The sequence below is a fragment of the Dinoponera quadriceps genome, unplaced genomic scaffold, assembly GCF_001313825.1.
Source record: "Dinoponera quadriceps isolate SergipeBrazil2010 unplaced genomic scaffold, ASM131382v1 scaffold120, whole genome shotgun sequence".
Taxonomy (NCBI): domain Eukaryota; kingdom Metazoa; phylum Arthropoda; class Insecta; order Hymenoptera; family Formicidae; genus Dinoponera; species Dinoponera quadriceps.
The window spans coordinates 3,099,087-3,116,062 of record NW_014554309.1 but is presented as its reverse complement, the minus strand read 5'-3'; the positions used below and the strand labels follow the sequence as shown (position 1 = coordinate 3,116,062).

At 41.0% G+C, this 16,976-nt stretch overlaps 3 protein-coding genes across 11 annotated transcripts in view; 2 read left to right on the top strand and 1 right to left on the bottom strand.

Annotated features, from left to right (window-relative positions):
* The window catches only part of LOC106745194 (centrosomal protein of 135 kDa), a 30,317-nt gene extending 25,196 nt beyond the window's left edge, over nucleotides 1-5,121 (bottom strand). The window contains exons 1-14 of one of the 6 annotated variants that reach the window (XM_014620593.1): nucleotides 4,427-5,121; nucleotides 3,885-4,185; nucleotides 3,559-3,788; nucleotides 3,175-3,367; nucleotides 2,910-3,076; nucleotides 2,626-2,821; nucleotides 2,475-2,534; nucleotides 2,035-2,168; nucleotides 1,860-1,961; nucleotides 1,520-1,774; nucleotides 1,192-1,287; nucleotides 479-708; nucleotides 195-405; nucleotides 1-116 (exon numbers count right to left, since the gene is read on the bottom strand). In XM_014620593.1, coding sequence (XP_014476079.1) covers nucleotides 1-116; nucleotides 195-405; nucleotides 479-708; nucleotides 1,192-1,287; nucleotides 1,520-1,774; nucleotides 1,860-1,961; nucleotides 2,035-2,168; nucleotides 2,475-2,534; nucleotides 2,626-2,821; nucleotides 2,910-3,076; nucleotides 3,175-3,367; nucleotides 3,559-3,788; nucleotides 3,885-4,185; nucleotides 4,427-4,615 — 2,480 coding nt within the window. In that variant the 5' untranslated portion in view covers nucleotides 4,616-5,121. The remainder of the gene's footprint in view (nucleotides 117-194; nucleotides 406-478; nucleotides 709-1,191; nucleotides 1,288-1,519; nucleotides 1,775-1,859; nucleotides 1,962-2,034; nucleotides 2,169-2,474; nucleotides 2,535-2,625; nucleotides 2,822-2,909; nucleotides 3,077-3,174; nucleotides 3,368-3,558; nucleotides 3,789-3,884; nucleotides 4,186-4,426) is intronic. The other 5 variants (XM_014620602.1, XM_014620558.1, XM_014620583.1 and 2 more) reach the window with 5 other exon arrangements.
* Nucleotides 5,122-6,322: 1,201 nt separating this feature from the next.
* LOC106746310 (cGMP-dependent 3',5'-cyclic phosphodiesterase-like) lies at nucleotides 6,323-10,985 on the top strand. Its single transcript, XM_014622800.1, has 12 exons — nucleotides 6,323-6,424; nucleotides 6,681-6,797; nucleotides 7,295-7,569; nucleotides 7,648-7,757; nucleotides 7,834-7,973; nucleotides 8,061-8,247; nucleotides 8,568-8,749; nucleotides 8,911-9,095; nucleotides 9,190-9,454; nucleotides 9,542-9,829; nucleotides 9,911-10,056; nucleotides 10,129-10,985. The coding sequence occupies exons 1-12, from the start codon at nucleotides 6,323-6,325 to the stop codon at nucleotides 10,349-10,351; spliced, it is 2,220 nt and encodes a 739-aa protein (XP_014478286.1). The 3' UTR covers nucleotides 10,352-10,985.
* A 1,509-nt stretch (nucleotides 10,986-12,494) lies between these two features.
* LOC106746339 (trichohyalin) lies at nucleotides 12,495-16,958 on the top strand. 4 transcript variants are annotated; one of them, XM_014622901.1, is made up of 7 exons: nucleotides 12,495-13,225; nucleotides 13,315-14,382; nucleotides 14,885-15,040; nucleotides 15,119-15,297; nucleotides 15,407-15,788; nucleotides 16,114-16,234; nucleotides 16,371-16,958. In XM_014622901.1, exons 1-7 carry the CDS (start codon nucleotides 12,665-12,667, stop codon nucleotides 16,562-16,564), a joined length of 2,661 nt encoding a protein of 886 aa, XP_014478387.1. In that variant the 5' UTR covers nucleotides 12,495-12,664; the 3' UTR covers nucleotides 16,565-16,958. The 4 variants fall into 4 exon arrangements, with proteins under 4 accessions (XP_014478387.1, XP_014478378.1, XP_014478371.1 ...); XM_014622892.1 differs by having other exon boundaries at nucleotides 15,116-15,297; XM_014622885.1 differs by having other exon boundaries at nucleotides 14,873-15,040.
* The last annotated feature ends 18 nt before the right edge of the window (nucleotides 16,959-16,976 follow it).

Sequence of the window (16,976 nt, the reverse complement as noted above, 5' to 3'; positions counted from 1 at the left end):
TCGTTCTTATGCTGTAAGTCGCGGACCTGTTGCTGCATCCCTTCCGTTTGTTGGTCCTTGTGCACCAGTTCTCGCTCCAACGCGGCAATCTTTTCCGTCTTCTCGTCCAAAGCCATCTGTAAGAGTCGCCGAATAAAAGAAATGTCGTGGCGTCCGAAGGAGAGCGTCGCATTTGTCGCGTTAGTCTCGCTCACCAGCAATCGGTCCTTCTCCTGATCCAAGAGCGTCATGCTCGAGCGCAGAGCATTAATCTCCTGCTTCAGTTCCTTGATCTGATCGTTCAAGTGCGTCTGTTGCTGTTCCATGCTTCTGTTGCGATCTATCGCCTTATTCAGCTCCGATTCCGCCTGCGACAATTGACCTTGCGCGTCTCCGAGCGCTTGATCCGTTTGATCCTGCAGGGTTCTGCAGCGAGGAACATTTGGAAGGAGGAAGTCAGCACACGTCTCATGCGCGGAAATAAAACGAAGAGCGTTACCGTAGTTGAAAGTACTGCGTCCGCTGCGTCACCAGTTCCTGCTTGGTGCGGCGCAGCTCCTCCTGCACGTCATCCAGCTGATCCTCGAGGCCGTTGATCGCCGCTCTCCTGGTTCCCTGAGTGACCAGCAAATCTTGCCGTTCTTTCTCCGCGTGCTTCAAGCGTTTCTCCGCCTCGACCAAGCTCTCTTTGAGACGAAGCTGCTCGCTCGTGTTCGTCTCCGCCATCATCTACCGATAGGCCGCCCAATCGTGCGTTCACGACAAACATGTGATATGTTATTAGTCGTAATCAGCAATATTGATTGTTATTTGTATACGGATCATCGAACAAGTGCATTTAGCGGATGAAACAAGGTATCAGAAGATCATCCCTTTGAGATCCAACCACCACAATTGTGATGGTCAGACATTGTATCGACATGTGGTTCGCTATGTGCTCAACCATCGTCACTGTGACGGCGGGTTTTTGGGATTCACGTGTAAACTCAAAATATTCTTTTATGATTTCTTCCAAAGATTTTCAATTTTCGAAGGGAAAATAGCATTTATATACAAAGTTTCCAGGTAAAAAATGTTTTGAGTCTTAAGGGGTTACGAACTGCAGTGTTAGCTGTAAGTACTTAATTACAATGTATCGAAACGAGAACGCTAGAAACCAACGATGAATAGGATAACGCCCGATTGATCGAATTAATAATTCAGCTGGCTTACCTTGAGCCTCTCTCGCAATGCGTCGCGCTCCTCTATCAATCGCTCGACATCCGCCCTGGCTGTATCCCGTTCTCGTTCCAGACGTTCAAACATCGTCTACGCGAAATCGAATTGACGCGAGAAATGAACAACGTGTATATTTTACTTGCCGGGGTGTCTACTCAAACCCAATTTGCAGATAAATGATCCATTTAAAGTGTCCCGATTTTCAATAAAATTCTCTGAGAATTCTCTGATTTTTCCAGACATAAACAATTCCCTGAGAATCCCAGGTTTTTCCAGACAGTAAACGTCCCGCTTGCAAAATGTAGTGTGCGACTGTAAATACCTTCGTCGTGCTAATATCTCCAGTAGCTATCGACGGGCCGGTCGAGCAGGTGCAAATACGAACAGGCTTGCACAGGCTGCATGATCTGCAAGGAACACATGCCTGCCTCTGTTGACCTTTGTAGGTTCGCAATCGCACCTCCAAATCCTCCTTTTCGTGATACAATTCCTCTTGTTGACGTTGCGCTTCGCTCAACGCTTGTTCCTTGTTGCCCAACTCGCGCTTCAATTCGCAAATCCGTGTCCATAGCTCGACCTGTGTTTCCATTAAGAAAGGAAAAAGATAAAATCCCATAATTCCCTCGCACTTTCGACGATTTTTCCTCAGATTTCGTTCTCACGTTATCTTTCTCGGACACTCTGCGCTGCTCTTCTCGACAGTTGATGTACTCCTTCCTATAATGATCCCGTTCCGCCTCTAATCGTTGTATCGACTGTTGCAGCTGCAAAGTGAATGTCGCCTTGGCATCGTAAATTTCATTAAAACCGGTCGGCATCCAAATAGAGCTGACTTACAGATGCGATTTGCAGATTCGCTTCGTCGATCCGTCTCTGCATGTCGAGGTTGGTCGCGTCTTTCGTAATTTCCACGTCTTTAGCCATCGTCTGGTGATCCACGCCGTATTTTTCGCCTAGGTGGTTCTTGGACGCTGAAAAGAGATACAGGTACCTTGCTATATCTTCTCTGATAAGACTATTTGTGTATGTTTGTGTGCGTCGGTGGTTATTCCTCCAAAATAACCGTTCCGCAAAAATACGTGTAATTTTATCGCGCTGCGTTTGGAAATCGGCCTGCCGTTCGCGCCGATCTTTTTCCTCAAAGGTATCATCCCTTTATCTTGGCCATCCTTTTCCCCCTTTATTCTCTCGCCGCGTTCGACCATTACCTTCGTTACTTTGCACGACACATACGTGTTCCTCTAATATTTCATTAGTACACCGTGACCGAACGATACCTTGTGTACGGCTTTCATTTTCTCTGGTCAGTCTTCCTATCTCATCGTTTAAATTTTTCTCTGCAATATCATTTTAAGTTTTCACCCTCGACAAGAGTAATACAGGCTGTTAACAGAAAGAGGAGATCGAGGTGAAGGAATCTTGACTTACCGATGATTGTTAGTTGATTGATCCTGTCGGTCATCTGTTTCTTTTCGTCTAACGTGGATTCCAAGGTGCGTTGGATGTTACGTTTCTCAAGCCTGCACGCTTCGAGATCCGCCCTCAACTCCTGCACTTCTCTCCGCTCTACAGTCAACTCGCGCTCTAAAACGTGCACCTGCGTCATCACGTCCTCCAATTTCTCCTACACAAGCGCCGTAAGTGCGTGAACAAATAATTCAGTTTTTGAAGGAACGTGTAAATGTAATTATTACGATTACGACTGTTCGTACCTGAAGCCTGCAGACTCTCCTGTTATTCTCTTTAACCGCAGAATTGCAGTCGGCTTCTACAGCTAACGCAACGTGATCTATGTCTCTCAATTCTTTCTCTAGCTCCTCATTTCGCGCTGCTAGTTTCATCGCCTGAGACATAGCATCATGTTGTTTATTTAGAGCTTCTGCATCATTCAAGAAAGATTGAACGCATGAAATCGGATATTCTGGTGAATGAACTTCAATCGAGAATACGTGTCGCAAGAATTTCTCCGTCCCTCACCTTTCAGCTGCTGTTCCAATTCCAATTTGGTTTGCTGAAGGATTCTCATCTCGTTAACTTCCATAACATCATGCGTAGCGCCAGCTTTCTTCTCCAACTTTTTGCAAACGCAATCCTTGCTAACTGCGGCATAGGAACGACCGCCCTCCAACATCTTTCTCAGCCGATTCATTTCTTTTTCTTTCGTGGTTAACTGTGAAAGATGTTTGTTTTTTTCTTATATTTGCGCTAAACTTTATATCATTTTTTATTTTTGTATATGCACTACCAAGAATATTTTACTACTTTTGCCTCGGCAATTATTACCATGCCGAATATTTCCTCGTGAGAAAAAATATGCCCAATTAATGCATGCATATATCTAGATATTAATGCTTAGTGTACCTGTTTCTCAAGGGTCTGTACTGTGTCAGTCTGCAGTAATAGTTCCCCTCTTAATTTCGTTACCTCGTGACTTAAACTGCCTATTTTGTGATCTGCCATGCTTATCATGTCTATTACCTTCGGCTCCATGCTGCTCAATCTTGGTAGCGCACTGCCGCTCTTTGCCCTCGGCATTGGCTCAGACTCTAACACTGGCCTTCGGAGAGGAAAGCTGGGACGCTTCTTAGCAGCTATAAAAATTTTATTGAGACACGGTATTACTTCAATACGAACACTTCAATATAAATATAATTAGTATTATATAAATTAATTAATATTAAAATCACCTAGTCCAGCATTAGTAATAGTTGGCTTCAAACATTTGCCCTGCAGCTCCAGTATCTTCTTAGACTTGGCTGCTGACTCGCTTTCCAACTCCTTTATTTTATGTATGTTACGCGAGGATGCCAACTGCAGATCATTGCACTCGCACTCTAACTTGTGTATCTGCTTCTTGAGTTCCTTGACTTGTTTCTGATGCGTCTCTTTAGCCTCTATCAGATCTGCATGAAGCTGGTTGCACTCCCTCACTAATCTTGCATTATCACACTTGTAAGGATCAATTGCCAGTTGCAGTTGGCTGCATGCCTATGTACAGAACGCAATGTCACCATCAAATCATAAAGATGTGACATTGAAATAATTGTGTACAGTCATATTATTTGTAAATAAAGTGACACAACAATGATTGCTTAAAGTTCTCTCGTATCTGAGACATGCATGAAGTCAGGCGACGAAACTTACTTCAACTGTCACTCAGTTCCTCAAGCTCTCAAGAAGAAACTTAGAACAATCTCGTATCTGGAGCAATAGTATTACCATAACTCACCTCGACGTTTTCTTGAGCAATGGATTTAAAATGCTTGAGACTGTCAGTAGTTTGAATAAGATCAGCTAGCAAAGTCTCTATCAGGGGCAAAGCGTCTAACGATAATGCTTGCTTGTACCCCAAGTTGTCCAGATGTTTCCTGACTGTTCTGTACCTAGCAGCGACATTATACTCTGCCTCCCCGCTCATTCTTACGGGATATATTATTGACAGACCAGTATTCACACAATTTGTGCATTAATTATTATAGAAGGTTTTCAATCACAGCATTACTTGCTGGCATATGCAAGGTGTTAACCTCCCCGCCCCATTGTTGTTGCATTCACGTATCTCGCGCATTGTAAACAATATGTAATGAGCATCGTAGAGATTATTATTAGACTGACACGGGATACCACACTGTCATAAAACTAGCATTACAAATATGCAACAGTGTTGCAACGAGCAACAACCGACCGCTCTGTGAGCGACGATCGTTTGAAAACAAGGAAACCGTTTCCTCACCAACTCCTGAATCGTGTGTAATTTCAACATGTACACGCTGCTTCGCTGAAAGAGCATCCAGAAGAATCTGTTCATTCGCGTTCCGATCCGCATCTGACGTTCGCACGTCGGAGCCGTTTTAAACAAATTCAAAGTTGTCGCCAACTTGTACATTCCATCAGCGACCGTTGCCTCTCGATGAACCAACTTCTAAACACGATTCACCAGAATATCGATCGAACTTTCCCCCTAGGATGGAAGTGTGAAAAGTGAAATATCTTTAAATTAAAACTTTACACTTCTCACAAGTTCACGTTAGAGAAGAAAATTCATAATCAACGCTCCAAAGGGGTGAAGAAATCTTCTCGTCTAGCGTGAATTCGTGAAAAGTGTAAATCTAATTTGAAAATATTTCATTTTTTACACTTCCGTCCTAGGAGAAAAATTATGTGTCGATACTTAGATTTAAGATGGGACGAATCACCGTCATCCGGGGGGGTCACATGATGCGCGCAGAGGCCGGCAGCCAGTGTTGTCAAGTTAGGGAATTTGGTATACCTAGGCTACACTTTCTGTCACATCTGCACTTTTCCATATTTTATTTCAGATAAATCATATTTGCTCATCAAATTATTTTTGGAGTCTTTCTCGCACACGTATCCATTCCTGTGTAGAGCTTGATTTTGCAATTAATGCCTTAAAAATTTATAATAAACAAAAATATGGCTTCGTGATACACTTCAGATACTACACTCGCATCACTTTGAGTGCAGTAGGAGTCCGTATTTTTGATTATTATAAATTTTTAGGGCCTCAATATTGCAAAATCCGACTCTGTAGAGGGCAAAATATATTCGCAAGAAAGACCCCAAAAATAATTTAATGAGCAAATATGATTTTTCTCGTAAAATATGAATACATGCGAATACAACACGAATTGTAGTATAGTTGCACTAAATCCCCTAATTTGGCAACATTGCTGGCGGCAGGTGCGCGGCTGCGCTAAGGAAAATCCGAACGAACCGAAACTTATTTTTTCAACAAAACGCGCAAAAGAACGCGTCGTTCGACGCGGTCACGCGCGATTCCTGTTTATCAATATAGGCGCGCACAGTGCGGCTAAACAACCGAGTTCTCGACAGTCAATTCCCAAGGAAGCCGCGATCGGCGCGTGTTTAATATTAACCGGCGAGTACCGCTGTTTATTTTGTTTTCAGGTCGATATATTAATGTCAATGTTAATTCGCGCGGAAGAGCATGAAGACGAGGCGGCCGACGCCGTCGACGGATTATTATTGTTGCGCGCGGGCGACGGCGTGCTCGCGTGTTCCTCTTTGAAATAATCTGCGAGAGACCGAGGAGGAAGAGAGAGAGAGAAGAGTTTCCCGACGACGGACGCGGCGATTTTACGAAATGAGCGCGGATCTGATCTCCGACCCGAGGAAGATCCTCTCGTTGGTCGAGCAGCTCTGCGATCTGTCGCTTACGGAGGTGCAACTGCGGTTGAATAGATACGTACGTACACGCGATCTTTGCTTCTTGACCGCGTCTCCGCGATTTTTGAACGATCGACGCCGAATCGTCGCGTCATTGACCAATGGTAACACGAGATCGTGAATGATTTCGCAGTCGTCTGCTAGCCGGTGGAACACCGTGGCTGACCGTGTCCTCTCCTCTTTTTTCATGACACACTTGGATGATCATATCAGCTTGTCTATTCTTCGTGCTTGATCAGTTTTTCTTGTTATTAATCTCATTTTGTCCGTTACAGGTACAGAATGAGACGAATGCAAAAGTGGTCTTTCTCATATCAGTATTGTTGGAGTCGGAGGAGATGGTTATTCATGTGATAGGCGAAGAAATTTTGGACAGAGAGTTGAGATTTCCTGTAAGTCCTTTGGTCCTGTAGAGATATGCAACTGTGGACGCATTGTCATTGGATATCCAAGTGATTTTATCTAAACAATTGTAAAAGTATTCGATTATGATCAAGAAAGTACCGATTTCTATCTTGTGTTGTTTGTATATATATTTAGCACTCCTATAGGAAAGTTATTAATTGTCTGTAAATTATTATCGGTATGATGTAGTCATTCAGAAAACTTAGCAGGTACTTTAAACCGCTTGCTTGTACCACTTCTGTGATAAGACTACAGATTTGATTTTTTATCGTAATTCTATCTGTGATATCAGCGAGATAACTGGCTATCCTTGTGAATTTTTGTATGAGTGACACTTGACATAATTTTTATATGATGTGTCTGCTATCAAAACAATTCTGTGTACCTACTTGCAAAAAAGCAATGCCTTTTCAACGACATATTTTTTTACATGTACCGTGCAATTTTTGCAAATATAAAAGTCGAATATAAAACTTTATTACAGATAAAGAACAATATTTTACACGAAGCTGTGGCAAATAGGACAACATTAGTCACAAACGTTGAGAAACTCAATCAAGAGTTGTTGAGATATATCAATAGAATAGTTGACACGCCGTCAAGTTCCAGTCTTTCTCTCTTGACAATCCCTATACAGCATCCTTTTAAGGATTACACAGCCTTGCTTGTATGCCTTGTAGATTATATGAAATGTACAAATTGTATGAATGGGGATGAATCTGAGCGTGCTTGTACAGAAATAGTTCAGGAATGCTTTAGGTAACACTAATGCTGCTAGATGTTTGTTAAAACGTAACTGTTTCAATTGTCGAGTGCATTTTCAATGAAATTTCATAGATTCTGCCTTGGATACATACTGAGTTCCTTGCGTCACTTTGAGGAAACTCGCGTGAAGCAACAATGCCAGAATTTACTAGCTGTTTCCAGAAAACTTTACACGCATTTAGGTATGGTGATTAGTTGTCCGAGTATAGTGGCCAGCGTGTAATTAGTTTTTAATCATCTTTCTGCACATTCATCTAGGCATCTTACCTGATCTCTTACGCGAGATTATGGCGGAAGTCAGAAGATTAACGAACGCGGAGAGGTGTTCTTTATTTCTTCTGGATCCTGACCAACAAGATCTAGTTGCGAAGGTGTTCGATGGTCTTTCCACGAAAGAAGTGAGTAACGTGTACGTTAATTTAAAGAATTTCTTGAACTAAAGATGCTGACATTTTATAGATAACGTTCTTCCTAAATGTTTCTAGGATGCGCCCGAAATGAGAATACCTATCGGGCAAGGTATAGCTGGTCACGTAGCGACCACCGGTAAATTACTTAATATTCGCGATGCGTATAATCATCCCCTCTTTTATCGCGGAATCGACGAGTTAACAGGGTTTAGAACTAGGAATATTCTGTGCTTCCCGATACGAGATGAGAGTGGCATTATTGGTAAGTTCATTAAGGGGAATGCAGGCACGAAAGCGACTCACTTTTCTCACTTTTCCTCACTTTTAAGAAAAAAGCCTACTTTTATCACTTTTTCTTTCTTTCCTTACTTGATGTGTGAACCATTAAAAAAAAACTCAATCACAAGAAATCATGTTCAATAAATAAATAAATTTGGATAATACTCAATTTTATTTACTTTTTAAAGTTGACTTCATTATTTTCTTATTTTTACAAGAATGAAACTCACTTTTCTCGCTATTGCTGACCACTAAACCATGCCTGGGATTGTGAAAATGTACTAAAACGCCATTATATTTTAGGAGTGGCTCAACTGTGCAATAAGATGGATAGTTTATACTTCGATGTCTCTGACGAAGAGATCGCAACGGCGTTTAGTATTTATTGTGGTATATCGATAATGCATAGTATTGTTTACAAGAAAATGCAGGACGCTCAAGCTCGAAACAAACTTAGCAATGAGATTATGATGTATCACATGAAGGTGAATGTCTTCCGAGATTAACTTCCAATTGAATATAATATATAATTACGATATTTAATTACGCGTGTAATATGTTTTATGGTTGCTATATATATATATATATATATATATATATATATATATATATCATTGCTGTGTGTAAATAGGAATTTTATTTCTAGGTGGAGGAATCCATCGTGGAAGCCTTGTTAAGCTGCGGGGACGATCATAGCATTAAAAATTTCAACAAGTTCCAATTCAATCCGAAGAGTGTGCCCTACAAACACTTACCTTGCTACGTCATTAAGATGATCACAGACTTGCCTTTTCTCCAACATTGGAGGATTAAAATTCCGACGCTCGCGAGGTATATAGAAAATATCAAAGTGTCACGCACAAGCGTCTCCGCTGCTTCTCTCGTAACATTTAAAATTATCGATCACGAAAATAACATTTCCCAGGTTTGTGCTATATATCAAGAAAGGTTATCGAGACGCACCTTATCACAATTGGATACACGCATTCTCCGTGACACACTTCGGGTATCTCCTGATAAAAAATTTGCAGCTCGTCGAGGAGAACTATATGACGCCGCTTCAGGCTCTGGTGTTCCTCGTATCGTGTTTATGCCACGATATAGATCACAGGGGAACTAATAATACCTTTCAGACTAAGTGGGGAACTGTACTGGCAAGCCTTTACAGCTCGGAAGGCTCTGTTATGGAAGTAAGATGTGGGAATGTTATCGCTTAAAAATAGTTTTTAACAATTTAATGGCGATTGAACTGAATCGATTTTCCGATTGTTCAACAGAGGCATCATCTCGCACAGACAATGTGCATTTTAAACACCGAAGGCTGCAATATATTTGAAAATTTCGAGAGCGACGAGTATAGCGAAGTCTTGGACCTACTAAGAAACAACATACTTGCCACTGACTTAGCCTCCCATTTCCGCAGCAGAAAAAAGCAAGAGGAGATGGTCCGTGATGGATACAATAAGGACAATCCGAGGCATCGGAAACTGTTGTTTGAATTGCTTATGAATTGCTGCGATCTTGGCGATCAAACCAAAGATTGGAAGGTCGTGAAGAAGACCGCGGTGAGTTCTGCCCACTGGCGTTCGATTCACTACCATTTTTTTTATCGATGATCTTAAGCAAAGTCTTATTTTTTCATTCAGGAGCAGATATACGACGAGTTCTTCACGCAAGGCGATCTGGAGAAGAGCATGGGTAGCGCGCCCGTCGAAATGATGGACAGGGAACGTGCGTCTATTCCCGATCTCCAGATAGAATTCATCACCAACTTGGCCATACCCATCTTCACGTGAGTATACTCGATAATTGGAACATTTGGTTGTTAATATTTTTATACTGATCGTATTATTGAATTTTCAAGTAATCTGTCGTTGCTGTTCCCATCGACGGCGCATCTCGTCTCCATGATAGAACGCAATCGTTCGTTGTGGGAAGTGTCCAAAGTCTTGTTTCAAAAGTATTCTGAGAACGGAATGAAAGGAATAGACATCTTGCTCGACCCCAACTTCGAAGATGAGGTGCTCGCGACATTTGTTCAAGAAGAGCACTGTTCTGCCGGGAATCCTGACGAATGCAGATCATAAAGAATGAATATATACACGATAAGTGCCGATAACGTTCGTGAGAAAGCTCCGGAATAGCAACTGGTTCGAGTGGCATTCGTAACATAATGTGATAAACTTAACTTTTGCAGCTATAGTATGAGAGGAGAAAGAATTTCACGATTTGATCCATTTTTATGTGAAAATACTTGAGCGTGAGATACAAGTTAATCGGGAATCAAAATGTGATTTTAAAAGCAATGAAGTAGTTGCATTTATAATATAGAGATAGACGTAATTCTTCTTGAAATAATTCGGAGATAAGAGCAATCGTTAAATATATTTTACGCACTGCCGATTTAAATTATTTTCATTGCACATTGTACGTCACTGCTGAATATGTACGAATACACTCAAAAGGTAATATTTATAATGATAATTTATGTGTATTCGTGTGCACATGCGTAATCACGTTTACAGAGAATGCTTCCTGTGTTTTTGTCTTTGCTTCTTCTCCGGTGTGGATATGCGTTTAATAATAGCAAATTAAATGTGATATAAATCAAAAAAGGTGCTGTTTATATAATTATAAATGTATATAGTATTAATTAGAAATGCGTATAGTATTATTAGCGTTTATAAGGAGATATGTGATAATAAAAGAATGTGATAATAGGGTTTGTTTTTTCAGCAGGACTTTTTATTCTGCTATACGTAAGCATGTACAATGAAATATTCTCTTTTTTACGTGGTAGTTTCTGTCAAACTACCACGTAAGTGAGATCACATAAAAGTGACATTTATTATCATTCGAAAGCGCGAATTTTAATTTGCACACCCGTAATTTGTAATATATATATATTTTTTTAACAGAATTATTCAACATTGAAGAAAATCGTATTTTCGCTCAGAAAGCGAATGAATTATTGTTATTCAAGAAAGGCCATGAGCACTACACAGATCTTATTGGCTGGGTTCAGAGAACACGCTATCAATACTAACGCGTCATTTTATCTCTGTCGCATAAATTTTTATTAAAATCTACCCAAATCTTTATTAACATCAAATTAAAATGTATTTATTATATTTTTGATAAAAAATAAATTTTCAATATAAAAGTCCAGCTGAAGGATGAGATAAAACCGTAGAAATATAAGAATAGAGGGAACAAGCCTATAAGTGGAAGTCATAGAGGCAAAGAGAGAGATGGATGCCGAGTGTCCTATCTGTCTCTTTCTAGTCACGCGCTGGGATTGGCTGCCGCGCCAACGACGATAAAGCTATACATTTTTCTCCATCCAATTCAAAAAAACTGTCATTGCTAAAATGATCATTGCAAATATATGCTGTTTTCACTTCAAAATACAAAGGTAGTTGAAGTATATTCAACCATTTACGCCTTATATCTACATCCTTCGGTAGCCTACATTTACATATTTTTTTTAATGTAGGAAAAAATAACATATAATTATTTGAGGTTACGTATTTGTACTTTCTTACGAGTGAAAACTGCGGTTACATCCAGGATAAGACTCCGCCTTGTATTTCAAACAATGCCTCATTTTTAAACAAATCGCGTTCAATTATTATTTTGTTAACGTTCGAATATTTAACGAATTTTAATTCTACACGCATATTTACAAAACGAAATTTTGGTCTGCTTTCTCCCCTCCTGACGTCGCGTGGTCGTCTTGGCGGCTCATTGTAACAACCAATCACAGCGCTCGACTAGAAAGAGACAGATAGGACACTCGGCATCCATCTCTCTCTTGACCTCTATCACTTCCACTTACAGGTAGCATATATCCCTTGTTCCCTTTATTTTTATATCTCTATGGATAAAACATTGAACGTCGCCATCTCTGTGTTGAAGATAAGTAACGGTTCGTAGCGGAAGCTTTAAAACTAATGAAAACCTGGTTTGACGGCCGAACCCGATAAAAGTTACCTTTTTCATTAGAAAAAGTATAAATGGCGAATTGGGAATTTAGATAGAGATAAAGAAGTTTGCCTTTCTCGCAAAATATGATAAAAGTATCGTGTAAAACTCTGTCATATCCATGACTTCAAAATTATGTTTTTCGAGTGGTACAAGAATGAACACACCGGAGCAAAAGGGGGCATAGATGTCGCCATTAGTCTGAATTCGAATTAAACCGAAAAGTCGTTACTTCTCATTGGAGAGGTCCCGACATGTCCGGTTGAAAATGGTCGATAGAGCCCGCCAGAATGAATGGGCGGTAATTTTGCCAGATAACCAAAAGACGGGGAGTCGTGGTCGAAAACGCTTGAGTATTGAAGAAATAAATCGACATTCGATGTATAATTCGTTAGAGTTGTTTGATTCTGCGTCGTATGAGTATTGTAACGTCAAACGTATCACCGAAATTCACGTCGCCGGGACAACGGAATTGCGTTGGGAGGAGCGGGAGGTTTGTGAAACGTAACTCTCAAGGATCGTCTTCCACGATGGACGTTAAATGCAAGAACGAGGTATATCAGATGATTATGAAGGATTTCTTGAGTTTCCAAGACCGACATAAGGAAATACTAAATCATCTCAACGAGAATGCCGATTATCAAAGGGAGTGTCTGCAAAATCTGCTCAATCAGTTGTTACAACCATCGTCTGTCCCGATTGTCATGAAAACGCCGAAGGTTGCGAGGAAAAGGGGATTTCAACGTATTGAAACCATACTAGAGGATGATGTATTAGAGCAAGAGAATACTTTAGCAGATGATGTACAAGTTGTCAGTGAGAAAGCTAATAATACAGACAGCATAGCAGGCAGTAGGATAAAAAGGATGGCATCTTTGAAAGCAGTGAATAACATCGCGAAACAAAGTTTACTTGGCCAGAATGGAAGACTGAGGGAACTTTCTGATAATGAACATACCGTTCACTTGGCAAAGAAAGTAAGTAGTAGCATTTTCTTTATTTCTCTGCATGATCCATACAACTGTGGGAGATTATTTATATCTGATGTATATTTTATGAATCTTAGGGAAAGAGGGAAAGTCAACTCAAGAGGAAGAAATCTGTGCGAACAAGTTCTGATGAGGACGAAGGTAAGGCAGCTTCGAAGTATAGTAAACTAGATGAGAATGTGAAGAGCAAAGAACCAGGAGAGAGAATAACAAGAAAAGTAACTGAGCAAGTTGCTCATTCTGATGATGATACAGCTGAAAAGACCAAGGAAGAGGATGTAGCCCAGAAACCACGACGTTCACTGAGATCAGGGTCTACAAAATCTCAGAAGGAAGAAAAAAAAGACGATGCTATTATTTCTCCTACTACGGATATCGTCGAAGAATCTATATATGAGGATGCAATTGGGAAGCCAACTCCAATTATGAATTCGACTTTGAAATATAGTTTAGCTTTGCCTGAGAAGATACTGAATGCCACGGTGATTTTGGAGCCCTTGCCGCAACAGAGAAAATTAAACGAAACAGTCGTGATCCAAAAGGCAGCGAATCAGCAGAGCAGGAGTCGGGGAAATAGCGGAGAAAGAACAAGTTCGAAGAAAACACGACAGGGCAGTACGCAATCGAATAAAAAAAGACAAAACGATCTCTCGAACGCATATAACGAATTAATCACGGATGACGAGTCGTCGCCTGAATTGAAGAAATCGAAGAAACAGGTCGGCAAGAAGAAACGCCTGATAAGAAACTTCAGCGACGATGACGACGAGGTCCCTAACACACCTCCTATAAAGAAAGTGAAAGAATATTTCAAACAGCCGGTCGCGCCCTCGGTCATGCAAGAAATCAAAGCTTCGTTCAAGCCGAATGCGTTGTTCAGTCCTTACGCAAAGGAATCCGTGAAGAAAAGGGTCGAGGCGTTCGAGCAAGCAGTGATGCAGAGTCCAGCATCAGTCGATGTGAATGCTCCTACCAGAATAACCAGAACGAAAACCCGCGCGATGGCCGCTGCGGAAGCCGAAGCGGAGGCGAAGAATACGGATAAAAACTACACACAGATACTAGCTCGCAAGTCACTCGCGAAAGCCAAGAAGATAGCTTGCCTTGTGGAGAAGCAGAAAAAAGACAACGAAGAATTTAAAGAGGTAGATATCTGTGAACAATCGTATGTTTTACAATTGTACGATCTTTAATTAGGATTATTAGAATTACTTTACAGGTACAAATGTTTCAATTATCTCTGACCCTCCTTAACAGGAAACATATATAATATACATAGAGTTAAGTAAAAAGCGAATGTCAAAACACCAACGTTGATTCTGATACAACAAAGTGAGAAAGCAAGACTATGATCGTTACGTAATGTTTCCCACTGAAGAGGGTCAAACATGACCCAAACATTTGGATCTATCTGAAATAAGCACTTAGACTATTTAACAAATATTATTTATTACAGCGCTATGTCAGCCATGCTTGGCTCTTCATTAATTCTACTTTAACAATCTAACAATCAGATTTCATTCATAACTTATTAATTATTTGATTTTTCACGAGTCTAATTTTCTCTATTACCTGCTTTCCTTTCCTATTTTCCTCTTCGTTACGTCTCTCTGATATTTTCTAACAACAAATTAGTCTTTTCTTCAGAACAAGGAGCAAGTGCCAGAGCAGAACAATAAGGCGATTAAAAACGACAGGCTGAACGCGATGCAAAAAACAACACCTTTGAGCAAATCGAAAATCATAGTTCCAATGTCTGCGAATCGTATTCAAACTCCGTTGAACGCGTACAACCTCGCGAGTGTAGGTTTCGTCTTCAATTTCATTCTCTCGAGTGTTGGTCTGTACTGAGGATTTGACGCATGCTTGGATTTTTAGCAGGCGAAAGCTTTAACCGCCTCGCGCGTGAATATCGTGACTAGTGTGGAGTCTTTCATCCAAGCCCCGAAAACGGTCAAGGACAGCTCTGCTGACAAATTGGAGGATAAGAGACGGCACGAGGAAGACGCGTTGAAGAAGAGAAAGGAGGCCTTGAGATTGCAGACGGAAGAGAAGAGAAGGTATGGGAATGTGCTAATTTCTAAGGGACGTAACTAATTCGGAAGCTTTAATATTGCAGTTTCCACACATCCTTTCGATCGAATCTTACATACACACGTTATGTATCAGAAAACGGGAGGAGAAGGAGCTGAAGAACAAGTTGGCGAGAGAGGCCAAAGAAAAGCAGGAACTGGAAAAGCGGCTGAAGGCGGAGAGAGAACGAGAGGAGAAGGCGAAGTTGGCACAGATGATGCAGGAGAAGCAGCGCGAAGAGATGGAGAAGAAGCGCCTGGCTCAGTTGCAACGAGCGCAAGAGAAGGAGGAACGTCGCAAACTGGAGGAGCAACAGAGGTTGCAGAGACTGCACGAGCAAGAGGAGGCGGAGCGTTTGCTCGCCGAACAGAAGCGCCGGGAACAGGAGGCCGAGAAGCGTAAGGAAATGGAAGTGAGAGCCCAGCAGCAGGCTGAAGCGACGAGGCTGAAGAATATGGCGCACGCGGCTCAAACTAAAGTAAGTCTATAAGCAACATCGCGTGCGCATGGTCAGTTACAAAAACAGTTGCAACACCTCCTTTTCGATGAGTTTCGTGATAGATAAATTATTAATTATCCTGATATACGTTATCTAGGGTTGAGTAAATTAATTTTTTCTTTTATTCTTAACTAAGTCAAGTTAAAAGCTAATGGCTTATGAAATTAATCCCGTTAAAAGAAAATTAAAAGTTACCAACTTCTTAATTTATAATCGACCGAGAGAATATATATCACTCAATCCTGGCATTGTCATCACCAATCACTGTTGCCTGCGATATCAATCCTCGATCTTTATTTTACAGCACAAGCAAGCCGCTAATAAGCAACCAGGCACGACGAATTACGTGTTGGACAGCGAACCTGACGACGACGACTCGGACGACGAGAGCAGACCAAAACACGAGATACCGTATTGGGCACAGGGTACGTATCTCTTCCGAGAAGTTGCCGAAGTTAAAATAGAAACGTAGCACCTCAAGAAAATTTACGTGTGATTAACAATTTCTTAATGATGAAGAAACATGTGAGAAAAATCTCTAAATCATTTAAAATCTTCCAGCACACGTGCGCAAGGTGCAACTTGCGATGCAACGACACATCCCCGAGGAAATAGTGTACAAATTCTTCGACACTCGTAAGTGTACGCCGGATTTGACCGAGCTGTTCCAGGGCATAGATCGAAGTCGCTTGAAGCGTACCTCCAGTGCAATCTGGAAAACGCCGCCGCGTTTTTCCACGATGAGCGGCGACTAGGATTCCTGAATCGAGCCGCGATTATCACACACGCATGTGATGCGGGGGTGATGTGCCATGAAAATAACGTATTGTAGTCGATACAACATACCGTGTCGAACATATCGTGTGTGTGTGGAAAACATGAGAGCGCACGTTGTTTTATTACACTAGCGTACACACGACAATAATATATGTGACGTTCGTTTTATTCCACGACATTTAACTGCTTGTTCTCTACTTATTTATGTATTAGTTAATATTGTATCCGCCGAGAAGAGGAGAAAATTAAAACCTTTGTAGTACGTAATTAGTTAATCAGTCATCTGCGTGTACTTATCTGGATTAATAATAGTCATTTAATTAGTGGTTCGTAATTAGTAGTAATCTAATGAATCATTACTTGTTGAAAGAGAAAGAGAGGGAGGGGGGG

Coding starts and splice junctions, on each gene's coding strand:
- LOC106746310 (XM_014622800.1), top strand. CDS start 6,323: ATGAGCGCGGATCTGATCTCCGACCCGAGGAAGATCCTCTCGTTGGTC. Junction 6,798..7,294: donor ACAGAGAGTTGAGATTTCCT/GTAAGTCCTTTG, acceptor ACTTTATTACAG/ATAAAGAACAATATTTTACA. Junction 9,096..9,189: donor AAAATTCCGACGCTCGCGAG/GTATATAGAAAA, acceptor AACATTTCCCAG/GTTTGTGCTATATATCAAGA.
- LOC106746339 (XM_014622876.1), top strand. CDS start 12,665: ATGAGTATTGTAACGTCAAACGTATCACCGAAATTCACGTCGCCGGGA. Junction 14,383..14,872: donor ACAACGAAGAATTTAAAGAG/GTAGATATCTGT, acceptor ACAACAAATTAG/TCTTTTCTTCAGAACAAGGA. Junction 15,298..15,406: donor CAGACGGAAGAGAAGAGAAG/GTATGGGAATGT, acceptor GTTATGTATCAG/AAAACGGGAGGAGAAGGAGC.